The sequence below is a fragment of the Mirounga angustirostris genome, unplaced genomic scaffold (assembly GCF_029215605.1).
Source record: "Mirounga angustirostris isolate CCGP_5_RB_7025 unplaced genomic scaffold, mMirAng1.0.hap1 SCAF_8, whole genome shotgun sequence".
In the NCBI taxonomy this organism is placed as follows: Eukaryota; Metazoa; Chordata; class Mammalia; order Carnivora; family Phocidae; genus Mirounga; species Mirounga angustirostris.
In genome coordinates this window covers 144,595,171-144,607,416 of record NW_026991716.1, presented here as the reverse complement: position 1 = coordinate 144,607,416, position 12,246 = coordinate 144,595,171, and the positions used below count along the sequence as shown (strand labels likewise).

The window sequence follows — 12,246 nt, the reverse complement described above, 5'->3', positions numbered from 1 at the left end:
TATTTCCAAGTTTCCAGGCAAGAGAGAAAACACGGCCACTGGCCAGGACGAATCTTGGAAACCTCGCTTCCCAAGCTAAGGTCAAACAGTGGTGAGTAGCAGGAATGTGGTTAGAGAGAGCTCCTTCTCTTTCCATTCTTTGTCGAGTCCTATGTGGGAATGAAGACTCTGCTGTGTGTCACCAGCCTCTTCCCCGCGTCTCCCCAACACGCGCCCAGCAGGTGCGCCTTCTGGCAGGACCGACCCCGCGCACCGCCCTGCGTCCTGGGCGGTCTCGCTCTGCACCGGCCGAGTCGATTACTGACGGTAAAGTTGGCAATTCCTTTCACACCTTTAGCTGAACTAGAAATTTCATTTCTGAAACTAAAATTAAACCCACAATTATTCAATGACTAAACCCACAAATGTGCAAAGTAAAGGCTGGTTATCTATTGCAAGGATCTGTGCTAAAATCTCAGATGCTGCATTTCACCCACAGCAGGTATTACTGAGAATTGTACCGAAGTTGTGTGTCATCAACAGCTCACACATCAAGGGCCAGTGTGGGGATACGGGAGCATTTGGAGAAAGTCGCCACTGGCTTAAGTGGCCGACACATTTCGGTAGCTTCATAAAGTACGTGAACTTTTTCTTAGTTGACGTGAACTGTACTTGGTTGGTTTTCACAAAAATCGGGGGGGGGGGGGGGGTCACCAATTGAAAATAGTTATTTTATACAAAATATTTGTGGGGATGAAAGCAAAAGCTAAATTTGGGGGAAATTGTCAACTTTGTCTTCATCCATGTCACTGTGGCTCAAAGAGGACGCTCGTACCCAGGTGCACGATTGTTAGAATCATTCTTCTTTACAGACCACAAAGTCATTCCTGTTGTAAAGGAACTTCTTCACAGAAAGATACTAAGCATCTAGGGTGACCACAGAGAGAAGGATGAAGAGGTGTGGTTGAAGATGTACATCAACGGGAGACAATCCAGGGGTGAATTTTACCTCCATGCTGAGCCTTTTTACCAATAGGTTTTGCTTTTGGTGCAAAACATCCAAATGCAAGTCACACTAAAATAATCCTATATGTTTTGGACTGAGCTGTGTCCCCCCCAAATTCATATGTTAAAGCCCCAACCGCTCCCCAATGTGACTATATTTAGAGATAGGGTTTCTAATATAATCACCTTCTAAGGAGGTTTTGATTGAGGTTAAAGGAGGCCATGGGGGTGGGGCCCTGCCGTGATCTGGCTGGGGACCTCACAAGAAGAGGAAGGGAGCCCATGAGCGTGCACCCGCAGAGGAAAAGCCACACGAGCACCAGAGGGAAGGTGGCCGTCTGCACGCCCAGGAGGAGAGCCTCGTGGGGAGCCCACTCTGCTGCACCTGACTCCCAGCCTCCGAGACAGAGAGAAACTCTGTGGGGTTTCGTTATGACAGGCCTCGCAGACAAACAGACTGTGTTAACATCTGATTGTTGAACAAAGCCCAAGGAAACTTTCTCCACTAAGGTGAGCTACACGAAGGCCGAGCCCAGGGAAGTGTATTTACTGAGGGCAGGTGGACAGATCACATGTGCAATAGCAGGTTAAATGTGAATTAGGGTAAGTCTGTACCATGCAAAACTTAATGGTTTTTTTTTTTTTTTTCTTTTATAGCATTTCCTCTTACTCTTCCCTTATTCAGAGTTCCTGTTGGTGTAACTTCTAACCAGATTCACTTACTTTAAAGAAGAAGGAGGAGGGGGGGGGGGAGGAAGAAGAAAGGGAAGAGAAGAAGTTGTTCACAGCAAAGGGAGGAAATTATCCAGCGGGATTAACCTCAAGGTTCGGGTTAATCTCAGGTAAGAGGAAGATGCGCAGGCATGTGGGCGCACATGTGAGGCCTGCTGCTCCTGCGGCCACATCAGGGTGTGGGGCGTCTCCCGGGAGCCCCAGGGGTAGCTGCAGCTTGCTCTCTTCCCCGGACGGGGCTCAACTCCTACGGTTTCCTGAGGGCAGGACCAAAGCACGACCAACAGAAGAAAAACAGATGAAAGGGACTTCATCAGAAATAAAAGCCCTCGTGATTCAAAGGAGCCCATCGAGAAAGAAGTCACAGAACAGGATAAAATATTTGCAAATGAGGTATCTGATAAGAAACTTGAATCAAGAAAACATAAAGAAGTCTAACAACTCAGTGATAAAATGGCCAATAACCAAATATTTAAAATGCTCACAGGATTTGAATACACGTTTCTCCAAGGAAGATACACAAGTCGCCAATAAGCACATGAAAGGGTCCGTCTTTAGTTACTATGGAAAGGTGAGTCAAAACTGTAATAGTACGAGACAGCACACATCACCAAACGGCTGTAATTGTCCTAAAAAATGGAAAGTAACAAGTGCTGGAGAGGATGAGGAGAAACTGCAACCCTCCTGCGTTCCTGAGGATCCAAATCAGTACACTGACTCTGGCAGTTCCCACAGACATTCAGTCCAGAGTCACCGTACAGCCTAGCAATTCTACTCTCAGCTAGGCACTCGAAGGAGGGAAAACTACGTTCACCCAACAATGCACACACAGAAGATCAGAGCACCCTTGTTCATTTGCCAAAAAGCGGAAGCAACCCAATGTCCATCAGCTGATGAAGGGAAGCATAAGATGTGGGTCACCACTCCATGGAACATTATTCAGGCATGACCAGGGATGGCATGGAGACACTTGCGAGAGCTCGGGTGAGCCTCATGACCGGCACGCTGAGGGAAGGAAGCCAGGCTCGAGAGCCCACACCCGGCCTGACTCCACCTGCGTGAATGCACAGGGTGAGCACATCTACAGGGACAGAAGTAGATTAGTGTTACCCGGGGCTTGGGGTGGCCAAGGGGAGGGACTGCTAGTGGATATGGGGCTTGGGGTTTAGTTGGTATGATGAAATGTTCTAAAATTAGATGGTGATAGCTGCACAACCCAGAGACTCCACCGAAAACTTCAACTCTGTCCCATTTGGAAGAAAGATTTGCTGGTAGAAATAGTGTAGGGCTAGCAAAGCTCTATACTACTCACCCAAGACAAATAATTGCACACAGCTAGGGAGGGAGAGGCCACATGCGGACACGCTCGGATGAGGACAGCCATGGACAGAAGGCCCCCTCTGCTCTCCCTGTGGGCGAAGGCAGGAAATCTAATCTCGTTTAACTGTGAGTCATTTCCAAGAAGACCCTCTCTTGCTCATGAGCTGAACTGATTCTGATTTAGTCTTTAATCCACTGATGGGAAGACCATAGAGACAGATCATGGTTATCTGTTCTGTCAAATTTCTATTCCTAAGCATGAAAAACAAGGAGAGACATTTCATTCAAGCTCATCCTTCAAACCACATCAGGGTTCAAGACAACCCATGAATTTCACTGCAACCAGCAAACCCTCTCTCGGGGCATCTGTTATTTGTCCTGTCCTTACAATTTCTCGCTCCTGATTTCTCAGCATGGGTCTCTAGTAACTTTACAATGAACACACACGCACAGGATTCCCAAGGAGCATCCTCTTGTTATTTGCAAAGTCAGAGGCTGGCCTGAGATGTGAGCCACTGGGAACTAGTCCACCCTGGGACTGCTGACACGCATGACCCCACTGGCCGGCAGGGCTTTCACACCCGTGGTCCGACTCCTGCCTGGTCGGTCTCCACGCTCCGCTTTGAAGATGAGATGCTGACACACAGAGAGAGATGAGCTGATGAGGGTCACGCAGAGGGAACCCCAAACCAGCCCCAGTGACCTTCTGTGCCCTCAGGTCATCACAGAGGCCAAGGGAGGCTCTCGCAGCAGCTGAGATTCTGCTGGAAGAAAGGCCACAGCTAACTCGCAGCCACCCAGAGAAGGGACAGTCACCTGCTCTGTTTGCAGTGTTCCCACGCACACCATGTGTGTGCATGGCGCCCCAGAGCCCTTCACGGCACGCAGTGTACCTGCCTCTCTGCAGGCGCCTCCACTCACCCAGTGCATCCCCTACCCCGTAAATGGCAAGGAAGGGGCAGCTCTGCTTTCAGTTTCCAGAGTGAAGACGCTGACACCTTCCTTGTCCTCACACCTATGGCCCGTCCACCGGCCTGACACCTGCTTCTGCCCAGTGCTACTTCCCATCACGTCACTTCACTGGCCGCCCCCCGCCCCCAGAGTCCAGGCCTGCACCCGGTGAAGAGCTCACAGCAGGTGCACCACGGCCAGGCCGCCCAGTCTGCTCTCAAGCACAGGGACAACTTCCAGAGAATGGGACCAAAGTAATTTCATGGCAAGCCCACCGGCTTTGAAACCAAACACACCTGTCTGATCTGCAATGCAGCGGTAGGAAATCTGGAACCCCAAATCTGGGCTAAATCCAAGCATCTGCTACTTAGGGATTTTGGAGACACAAATTAGATTACATTATCCACTAAAACACAGGACACTTTGCCAGATGCATAGCTTTCTCTAAATTGTAGCTATGGTTCTATTTAATACCAGACCTCATCAATTCAATGGAGAAGTAGATGCACATCTTTACATGGTGAGAGCATGAAGCTTGGATAAACACACGGCCGGCATGTGTTTTCAAGCAGCTTGGGTGTGATGTGCTTGTTCTCATTACTATTTCCTGCACTCACATTGAAATGTTGCATCCCGGTTATTTAACCACAGTTTGGATACTGAAATCTAAGAATTACACATGCTTCAAATTAAAACTCCCCTTTACAATTGGAAAAATTGAATAAATTCAGTTATGCACACTTTTGGGTAGATTAATTAATATTTTTAAAAATAATATACTTTTACAGTCCACATTTAAAAGAAGTTACTGGATTTATTTTAATACTTAAATCTCTGCAAATAACCGAGATTTTATCACTTAAGAATCTAGTTGGTATCTTGATGTTATTGCAATCCTGTGTTTGAAAAACAGAATAAAAAGGAAAATGGGAGAACGAATACTTTAAAACTTAGGAACGATAAAGAAAACATAATGGGTATTACTTCTTCCCAAGGGAATGCAATTTACCATGATTTAAAGCAGAATCAAAAGATAATTATCTTCTGGCACTAATTTTAATATGTGCAATAAAACAAAAATTATCAACTCTGAAGAAAGCAGAAGAATGTTTCCACTGAGGGGGTCCCATAAAACTGTGGAACATCGTGGGCATCACGGACATCCCCTGGATGTAAAACAGAGCCGTTCTTAAGAGTTCAGGAGGGAGGAAACATTTTTCTCCCGAGTGGGAGGAGGACGTCAGAGAGGACGAAGCGGGCCCCACGTTTCCTCCCGCCCACAGGCACTACTTGAAAAGACCAGTGAAACCAGAGGCTTCTCAAGGCTGCCCACCCGGCCCCAGGCTGCGCTCTCCCCTGGGGTCTCCAAAGGGCCATCTCGGCACCCGGCTTTTGGAAGAGCCACAGGCCGAGAGAGAAAAGACACGCTGCACCGCCAACTTCGGATGCGAAACAGTGACAGACCACCAAGTGCCACGGAGTCTGCCCCATGGACCCTCCCTCGAAGCTGCTCGAAGAGGCTGCCGGTGTCCCGAGGCCCACGGCCCCCAGGGTTGGACGGCGCCCTGGGTCAGCGCCCCACTAGGGCTAAGCAGAGCGCTGTGACCTGGGCCCCGAGAGGAGAGCTCAGCCATCCGGGACCCACACGGGTGCTCACAGCTCCAGGGGCCAGGCTGCCTCTGTGCTCACGGCCGTGGGCAGCAACACTGTCTCCCACGGGGGCACGTCCCACGGCGGGTGCAGCTCAATCCACCAGCAGCCCCAGGTCATTAAAGGTAGCAGCCAGAAAGGTCAGCCTGTTGCCCCAACACAGAGAAAGGTCACGACCCCTCACCTTCCCCCAGAGCAGGGCAGCGGGCACACCCCTGATGCTGGGCCCACACCCTCCAACTGACCCGGACGTGACACACTGTGGGCCTGAGTCCCGCTTGCCCCCGGGCACAAGTCAGTGCCCACATTCGGGGAGGGACTTAACTGGAACGTGGGGGCCCCAAGCAAATAGCGGCAGGGTTCCCTCGGTCTTCCCTGAGAGGGCAACCGCGTCACTTGCCTGGCGATGCGGAGTTCACCCTCCGCCCCCCATGCCATGCCTGCACTTGACATCTGAGGCCCCCCGTCTTGCTGGGAGAAGCCCACTGAATTTTGAGGGCAACCTGCTTCACTCGGAGCCCGCCGATTTAAATGTTCATCTACAAAATACCATCTCAGAAATATCTAGGGTGTGGCCAGGCAGCTGGGCTCCACGTCAGTCAGAAGCTGCTGGGCCCTGGGGACTGGGAGATTTGGGCGTGCGGTTGGTCTCTCCACATTCAGGCTCCGGTCACAGGGGCAGGCCCGGGACTGCGTGGAGGCTGCTCGTGGGGCCTCGGTCGCAGGAATTCTGTCCTGAGATGCTGGTATGACGGACCCCCAGGGACCTCCTCCTGTGCCGGAGAGGGGGATGGGGCAGTTGCCCGTGACAGGGGAGTGTGAGCTCTAGGGCCCACGCGTCCTGGCAGCCCCCAGCTCAGGAACCCTGGACTGGACCAGCCTGGTGGGCACAGAGCTCAGGCTGGGTTTCCTGATGGGCTTAACAGCTCCCAGCATATAATTGTTTCCTCTCCAACTTGCAGAACCACTAGCCACTTGGTCTCTTGTCTCCCTGGCCGGTGATCACAGGTCCTTGGAGGCGGGACCGTCACCAAGGCAGGGAACACCGGAGGCCTGAAGGACAGAGGCTTCTCAGGCCAGGCCGAGGGCAGGAGCTGAGGCAGGAGGGCGGGGGCGCCGGGCGGGCCCTGAGCCGCATCACTGTGCAGACAACTCAGGCCACCAAGTCCGTCTCTGTTCCCCCCTGGGCTCTGCTTTTGCTTTGCTCCCCGCGGACTGTGTGGAAATGGAGCCCAGTGGAGCCGCTGCCCAAGGGAGCGCGTACCTGTTGCGCCACGAGGCTGACTCAGGGCAGAGGCGACAGCGCCCAGGCCCAGGTGGACGACTGCAGAATCCACCGGCGGGCCCCGAAACGACAGAACTCAGAGGAGAAGTAGGCGTAAAGTCTCCCACCAGACAGAACACCCTCGGGGCAACCCGCGGGGGCCGGGCCCACGGTGACAGGAAGGTGCAGGCCCCAGTCGCGCAGAGCTCGCCCGCCAGCAGAACGAGCCTGCCGGGGGCCTTCCCGCCGCGGGTCCAGGTCCTGCTCCTCACTCTGCTCTCACGGAGCCGAAGCCACAGACTGCAGCCGGGAGCTGACTTCCTGCTCCTCCAGGCAAGGGCAGTGCGAGCCGCACCCCAGGCCGGGGCCTCCAGCCTCCCCAGACCCTGTCCTCCTTCCAGAGGCCAATGGCTGGAGCCAGCTGGATGCTGTCCGCCGGTGGTCCTCCCCTCATCTCAGCTCCTGGACGCTCCGCGTGACGGCCCCCGGAAACAGATGCGGCCCTGGGCCTCCTGCGTCTCTCAGTCCCCGTAGCCCCCGTCACCCGTCTCTGCTTCACCCGGGAACTCTTGTGCAGCCAGGCAGCCAGGCCCTGCTGGAGGTGGGAAGCTTGAGGGGAGCTGGAGCCTCGCCAGGGTCAGTGGATACAACCCTCCAGGTTCTCAAATTAAAAACCACCTGTCGCCCCTGAGCAGCCCCTCCCGGGGAGAGGGTGCTCTGCGCTCCCCAGAGGTCCATCCACCCTCGTGCCCAGTGCAGGCCCACTCCCCTTTGAGCCCCAGCCCCCCTGGCCTGTTCCGAGGGCCAAGCGGACGGGGCAGGAGTGCACACGAGGGACTCGCACACAGCTCCCCTGCTCGAAGGAGGGAAGGACCGGCGGGAAGCGGTGAGCGGACGTCTGCCGACGCCCCCAAACCTCCAGCGCATCACACTGACCCGCAGAGTTTCTCCATTCCTTTTTTTAAAAAGATTTTATTTATTTATTTGAGAGAGAGCACGAGAGAACACAAGCAGGGGGAGCAGTAGTGGGAGACGGAGAAGCAGACTCCCCACTGAGCAGGGAGCCCGATGTGGGACCCTGGGATCATGACCTGAGCCGAAGGCAGACGCCTAACTGACTGAGCCACCCAGGTGCTCAGTACATTCTTAACTAAAACACAATTTTACGTTTTACTCATCGATGTATAATGATTCACATAATGGGAGCAATGCTCTTCTTGCTAAATGAATCACCAAGAGACCATTTCATTTATATTTATATTGAATTTTGATTAATAAAAGTACAGTGGTCAAACTGAACTTAAATTAATTCTCTTTTCTAGTTATTTATCTGGTTTTGTTGTTGTTGTTGTTGTTTGCTTCATTTAGTTTGTTTTAGGAAAAAATGTAATGATACCATCAGAGAGCCAATGGAACCTCTGATGGTAAAACTCTTTACTAATTTAATAGATAAACACTCCTTGAGTACCAACTATGTGTACATGTTCAAAGACAAGAGTACTACATTTTCCTCTGCAGGAAAGGTCCCTCCTAGCGAACTCCTTCACCGAACGCTCCAAGGTGTACTAACTACAGGCACACAATACACACTCATTATACAATCATATTCTATGTATTTAGTAGCAGAAGTAATATTCTATTATTTTAGCACAAACTCACGGGGAAAAAAATAGAGGGACTTTTAATTGATAAAGAAACATCAGAGCAAGAGAAATACATTCCCAGTCTGGCCTCTTCCGTGAAAGAGCATGAATAAGTAAGGACAAACAGCTAATTTTTAAAAAGAATACAGAATAATAAAACACAAATTATTTGTGCTTTATTAAATAAATGTGCCTACTTCTATCATAGAAGATCATTAGTAAAAGTATCTTTTAAAAATAAAAATTAGGGACGCCTGCGTGGCTCAGTCGGTTAAGCCTCTGACTTTTGATTTTGGCTCAGGTCATGGTCTCAGGAACCTGGGATGGAACCCGCATGGAGCCTGCTTGAGATTCTCTCTCCCTCTCTTTCAAAATAAAAAAATTAAAAATTAAAGAAATAAAAAATTAAAATTAAACACAAATGAAGCTCGTTTTACATTTGAAACCTCAAGAACAACAGTGGTTGTTATGCAAACCTTATGGCTGTTTGCTGTTTCACTGTTAGACTTAATTAATGAAATACTATTTTAATATTGTAAAATACCAATTTCGTCTTTTTTTGGACCCTCAGAAAGAACTTATATCTAGACAACTGACAGAATCCAGTAATTTCATGCCTCATGTCCATAAGTCAATTGAATGTCATCTTTTTGTGTTCTGCTCATTTAGGCTGACCTAAATCAAATTACAGTATAGGGTGACTTAGGTAAACTGGCATTTCCTGAAACATCATTTTCAGCCCCACCACGTATCGGCAGCCTGGCCTGCTGTTGGCCTGAAAAGAGCCCGTGATGAGTGAAACCCAGAGACGTGCTTGCTCCATGAGCTCACAAGCAACTTACTCTGTCAAAACCTGAAATCATGTCCTCTGACAACTCAAATGGCTTTTATAGAAAAACGCACATTACCAGGGACATTATTCAGAATAATTTTACATGTGTTCTTCAAGTTAAGCTTGGGGAATGCCACATTGCTTCTCCCATGAGAAGCTTCCAAGATCCACGGAAAACATACAACGTTTTGTTCATTCCCCATGCGCTAATCACACGCCACAGGGCAAACCTAATGAGATCACTTTTGGAATTAGGGTGACAAGACTGAACAAAACTAACTGCCCATTTCTACAATTCATAAGAGAAGGATGCATGTTGATATCTTTATACAATAGGAAAATCTTTTCCCAGTCACTTCTGAGAAAAAAAAGTCAAATTCTAGAAATATGACTTAGATTTCCCTGCCATTTGTACACATGTATCTGATAGTCAAACCTTTGGATTTTTCCCCCTCTCATCTCAGCCCTGCAGGACCTGTAGCTGGAAGGGGTGCGGGTCACGTCCTGGGCAGTAATAACGTAGCTGAGCGTTAAGATGTGGGGCCAGCACTCTGGAAAACAGTATGGAGGTTCCTCAAAAAGTTGAAAATAGAGCTACCATATGATCCAGCAATTGCACTACTGAGTATTTACCCCAAAGATACAAAAGTAGGGATCCGAAAGGGTACATGCACCCCGATGTTTATAGCAACAATGTCCACAATAGCAAAACTGTGGAAAGAGCCAAGATGTCCATCGACAGATGAATGGAAAAAGAAGATGTGGTATCTATATACAATGGAATATTATGCAGCCATCAAAAGGAATGAGATCTTGCCATTTGCAATGACGTGGATGGAACTGGAGGGTGTTATACTGAGCGAAATAAGTCAATCAGAGAAAGACATGTATCATATGACCTCACTGATATGAGGAATTCTTCATCTCAGGAATCAAACTGAGGTTTGCTGGATTGGTGCAGGGTGGGAGGGCTGGGGCAGCTGGGTGACAGACATTGGGGAGGGTATGTGCTATGGTGAGCACTGTGAATTGTGCAAGACTGTTGAATCTCAGTTCTGTACCTCTGAAACAAATAATGCAATATATGTTAAGAAAAAAAAAGAAGAAGAAGAAGATAGCAGGAGGGGAAGAATGAAGTGGGGGAAATCGGAGGGGGAGACGAACCATGAGAGACAATGGACTCTAAGAAACAAACTGAGGGTTCTAGAGGGGGGTGGGAGGATGGGTTAGCCCGGTGATGGGTATTAAAGAGGGCACGTTCTGCATGGAGCACTGGGTGTTATGCACAAACAGTGAATCATGGAACACTTCATCTAAAACTAATGATGTAATGTATGGTGATTAACATAACAATAAAAAATAAATAAATAAAAAGATGTGGGGCCAGAGGTAGTGAGGCAGTGAAAGGGAACGTCATGGGCAGAAGCCGCACAAGAACGCATCGGACATGTTCCGCGCCCACCCTCTGATTGTGCCTCTGCGGCCCATTCTTCGTGTTGCCTTCTGGGTGGTGAGTCAGTGACCGTTCCCACCATAGAGAGTCTGCCCTGGGGCTTCCAGGTGGCTGCAGAATAGCCAAGACTCGGGGCTTCCCATCAGGAGTCCTGGGGGTACGCCTAAGGGTGCAGTGGGGGAAGAGAATCAAACTATTCTTGGTATCCTGAACTTTGAGAAACCTTTTGAATTTTTTTTTTTCTGTAAATGGGCATTAAAACACTCTTGAAAGGAAAACATGTAACCACAGGTAATCAAGCTGTGGTTCTAAGGCTGCTTTTGTGAATGCTAATGGCTTTTACCTGAGGCCCATCACAGAACATTCCTGTTATTACAGAGTCTGTGGTCCCTTGGCAGCTGGATACTTTAAACCTGCAAGGACACTTTCTTTCAGTAAGTATTTATACAAAAAAATCATTTGAAAAGGCCAGAGGAAACACACACAATCCACTAAGCACAAAGATCACAGAAGGAGTCTGCTTTCACGAAACCAGCAAAAGTCACGAACCAGACAGGAGGCAACCCATCACCTCTCCAAACATCAAAACAGCTTTAAAACGTAAAAGTCTGCCAAACAGTCCTTTGTAGCAAATCAATCCATATAGTTTTGAGAATTTTGAACTAAATTAGCCAAGTGTTTGGACATCTCTGAAATTAGGTCAAAACCAAACACCTATTATCAAATACTTCTATTTTTATACCTGAAGCTATCATTTCCTTGACATTTTCAAAGAACCCTTTTAAAGAACTCAGAACATTTCATAAAAACACTAAAATCTGAACTATATTTTGGTGGTCAAGTCACAAGAATTATTTGCATGACTCATTGAAAACCGCAGAAAAAGAAGGACTACATGCTTAACTTCCAGAAAACAAAACCACTTCCTACGTCTATTAAAGCACTCCTCACAAAGTGACATTGGGCCCCCTTTTACCTGAATTCTTATTGGTTTTGTTCTGCCGACTTTTAACTTGTTCAGTCCAAAGTGTGGGGTAACGTGATGCGATATCTAATAAACCAAAACAAAATGATAATTATTTTTAATGCATCATGAAAACACAGTCTCTTAATTAAAGATCTCAGTAGGTAACCTAAAAGCCAAAAAATCAGTGTGCTCAATAAATACATATCGTACATTTTTAAAGAAACCCTTAAAATGATTACATATGTGAGACAAAAGGAAAGAATAATACACGTTTTTAAAAGTTGAGCATGTTTTTTTTTCCCCTTTCTTCATCCGGAAGTGTAAATAAAAGTTATATGGATCCAGACTGGCTCCACTTAAAAGAAATGGGTTTCAGAGAAAAGCCCTGACAGAAACAGACCCTCATGCAGTAAAGATGGGTATTCATGCAGGGGCGCCTGGGTGGCTCAG

At 48.4% G+C, this 12,246-nt stretch overlaps 1 protein-coding gene across 4 annotated transcripts in view; it reads right to left on the bottom strand.

Annotated features, from left to right (window-relative positions):
* The window catches only part of SMOC2 (SPARC related modular calcium binding 2), a 158,858-nt gene that overhangs the window by 64,501 nt on the left and 82,111 nt on the right, over positions 1–12,246 (bottom strand). For all 4 annotated transcript variants that reach the window (XM_045865902.3, XM_045865903.3, XM_064598372.1 and 1 more), the window contains exon 7: positions 11,806–11,880. In XM_045865902.3, the coding sequence (XP_045721858.1) occupies positions 11,806–11,880 (75 nt within the window). The remainder of the gene's footprint in view (positions 1–11,805; positions 11,881–12,246) is intronic.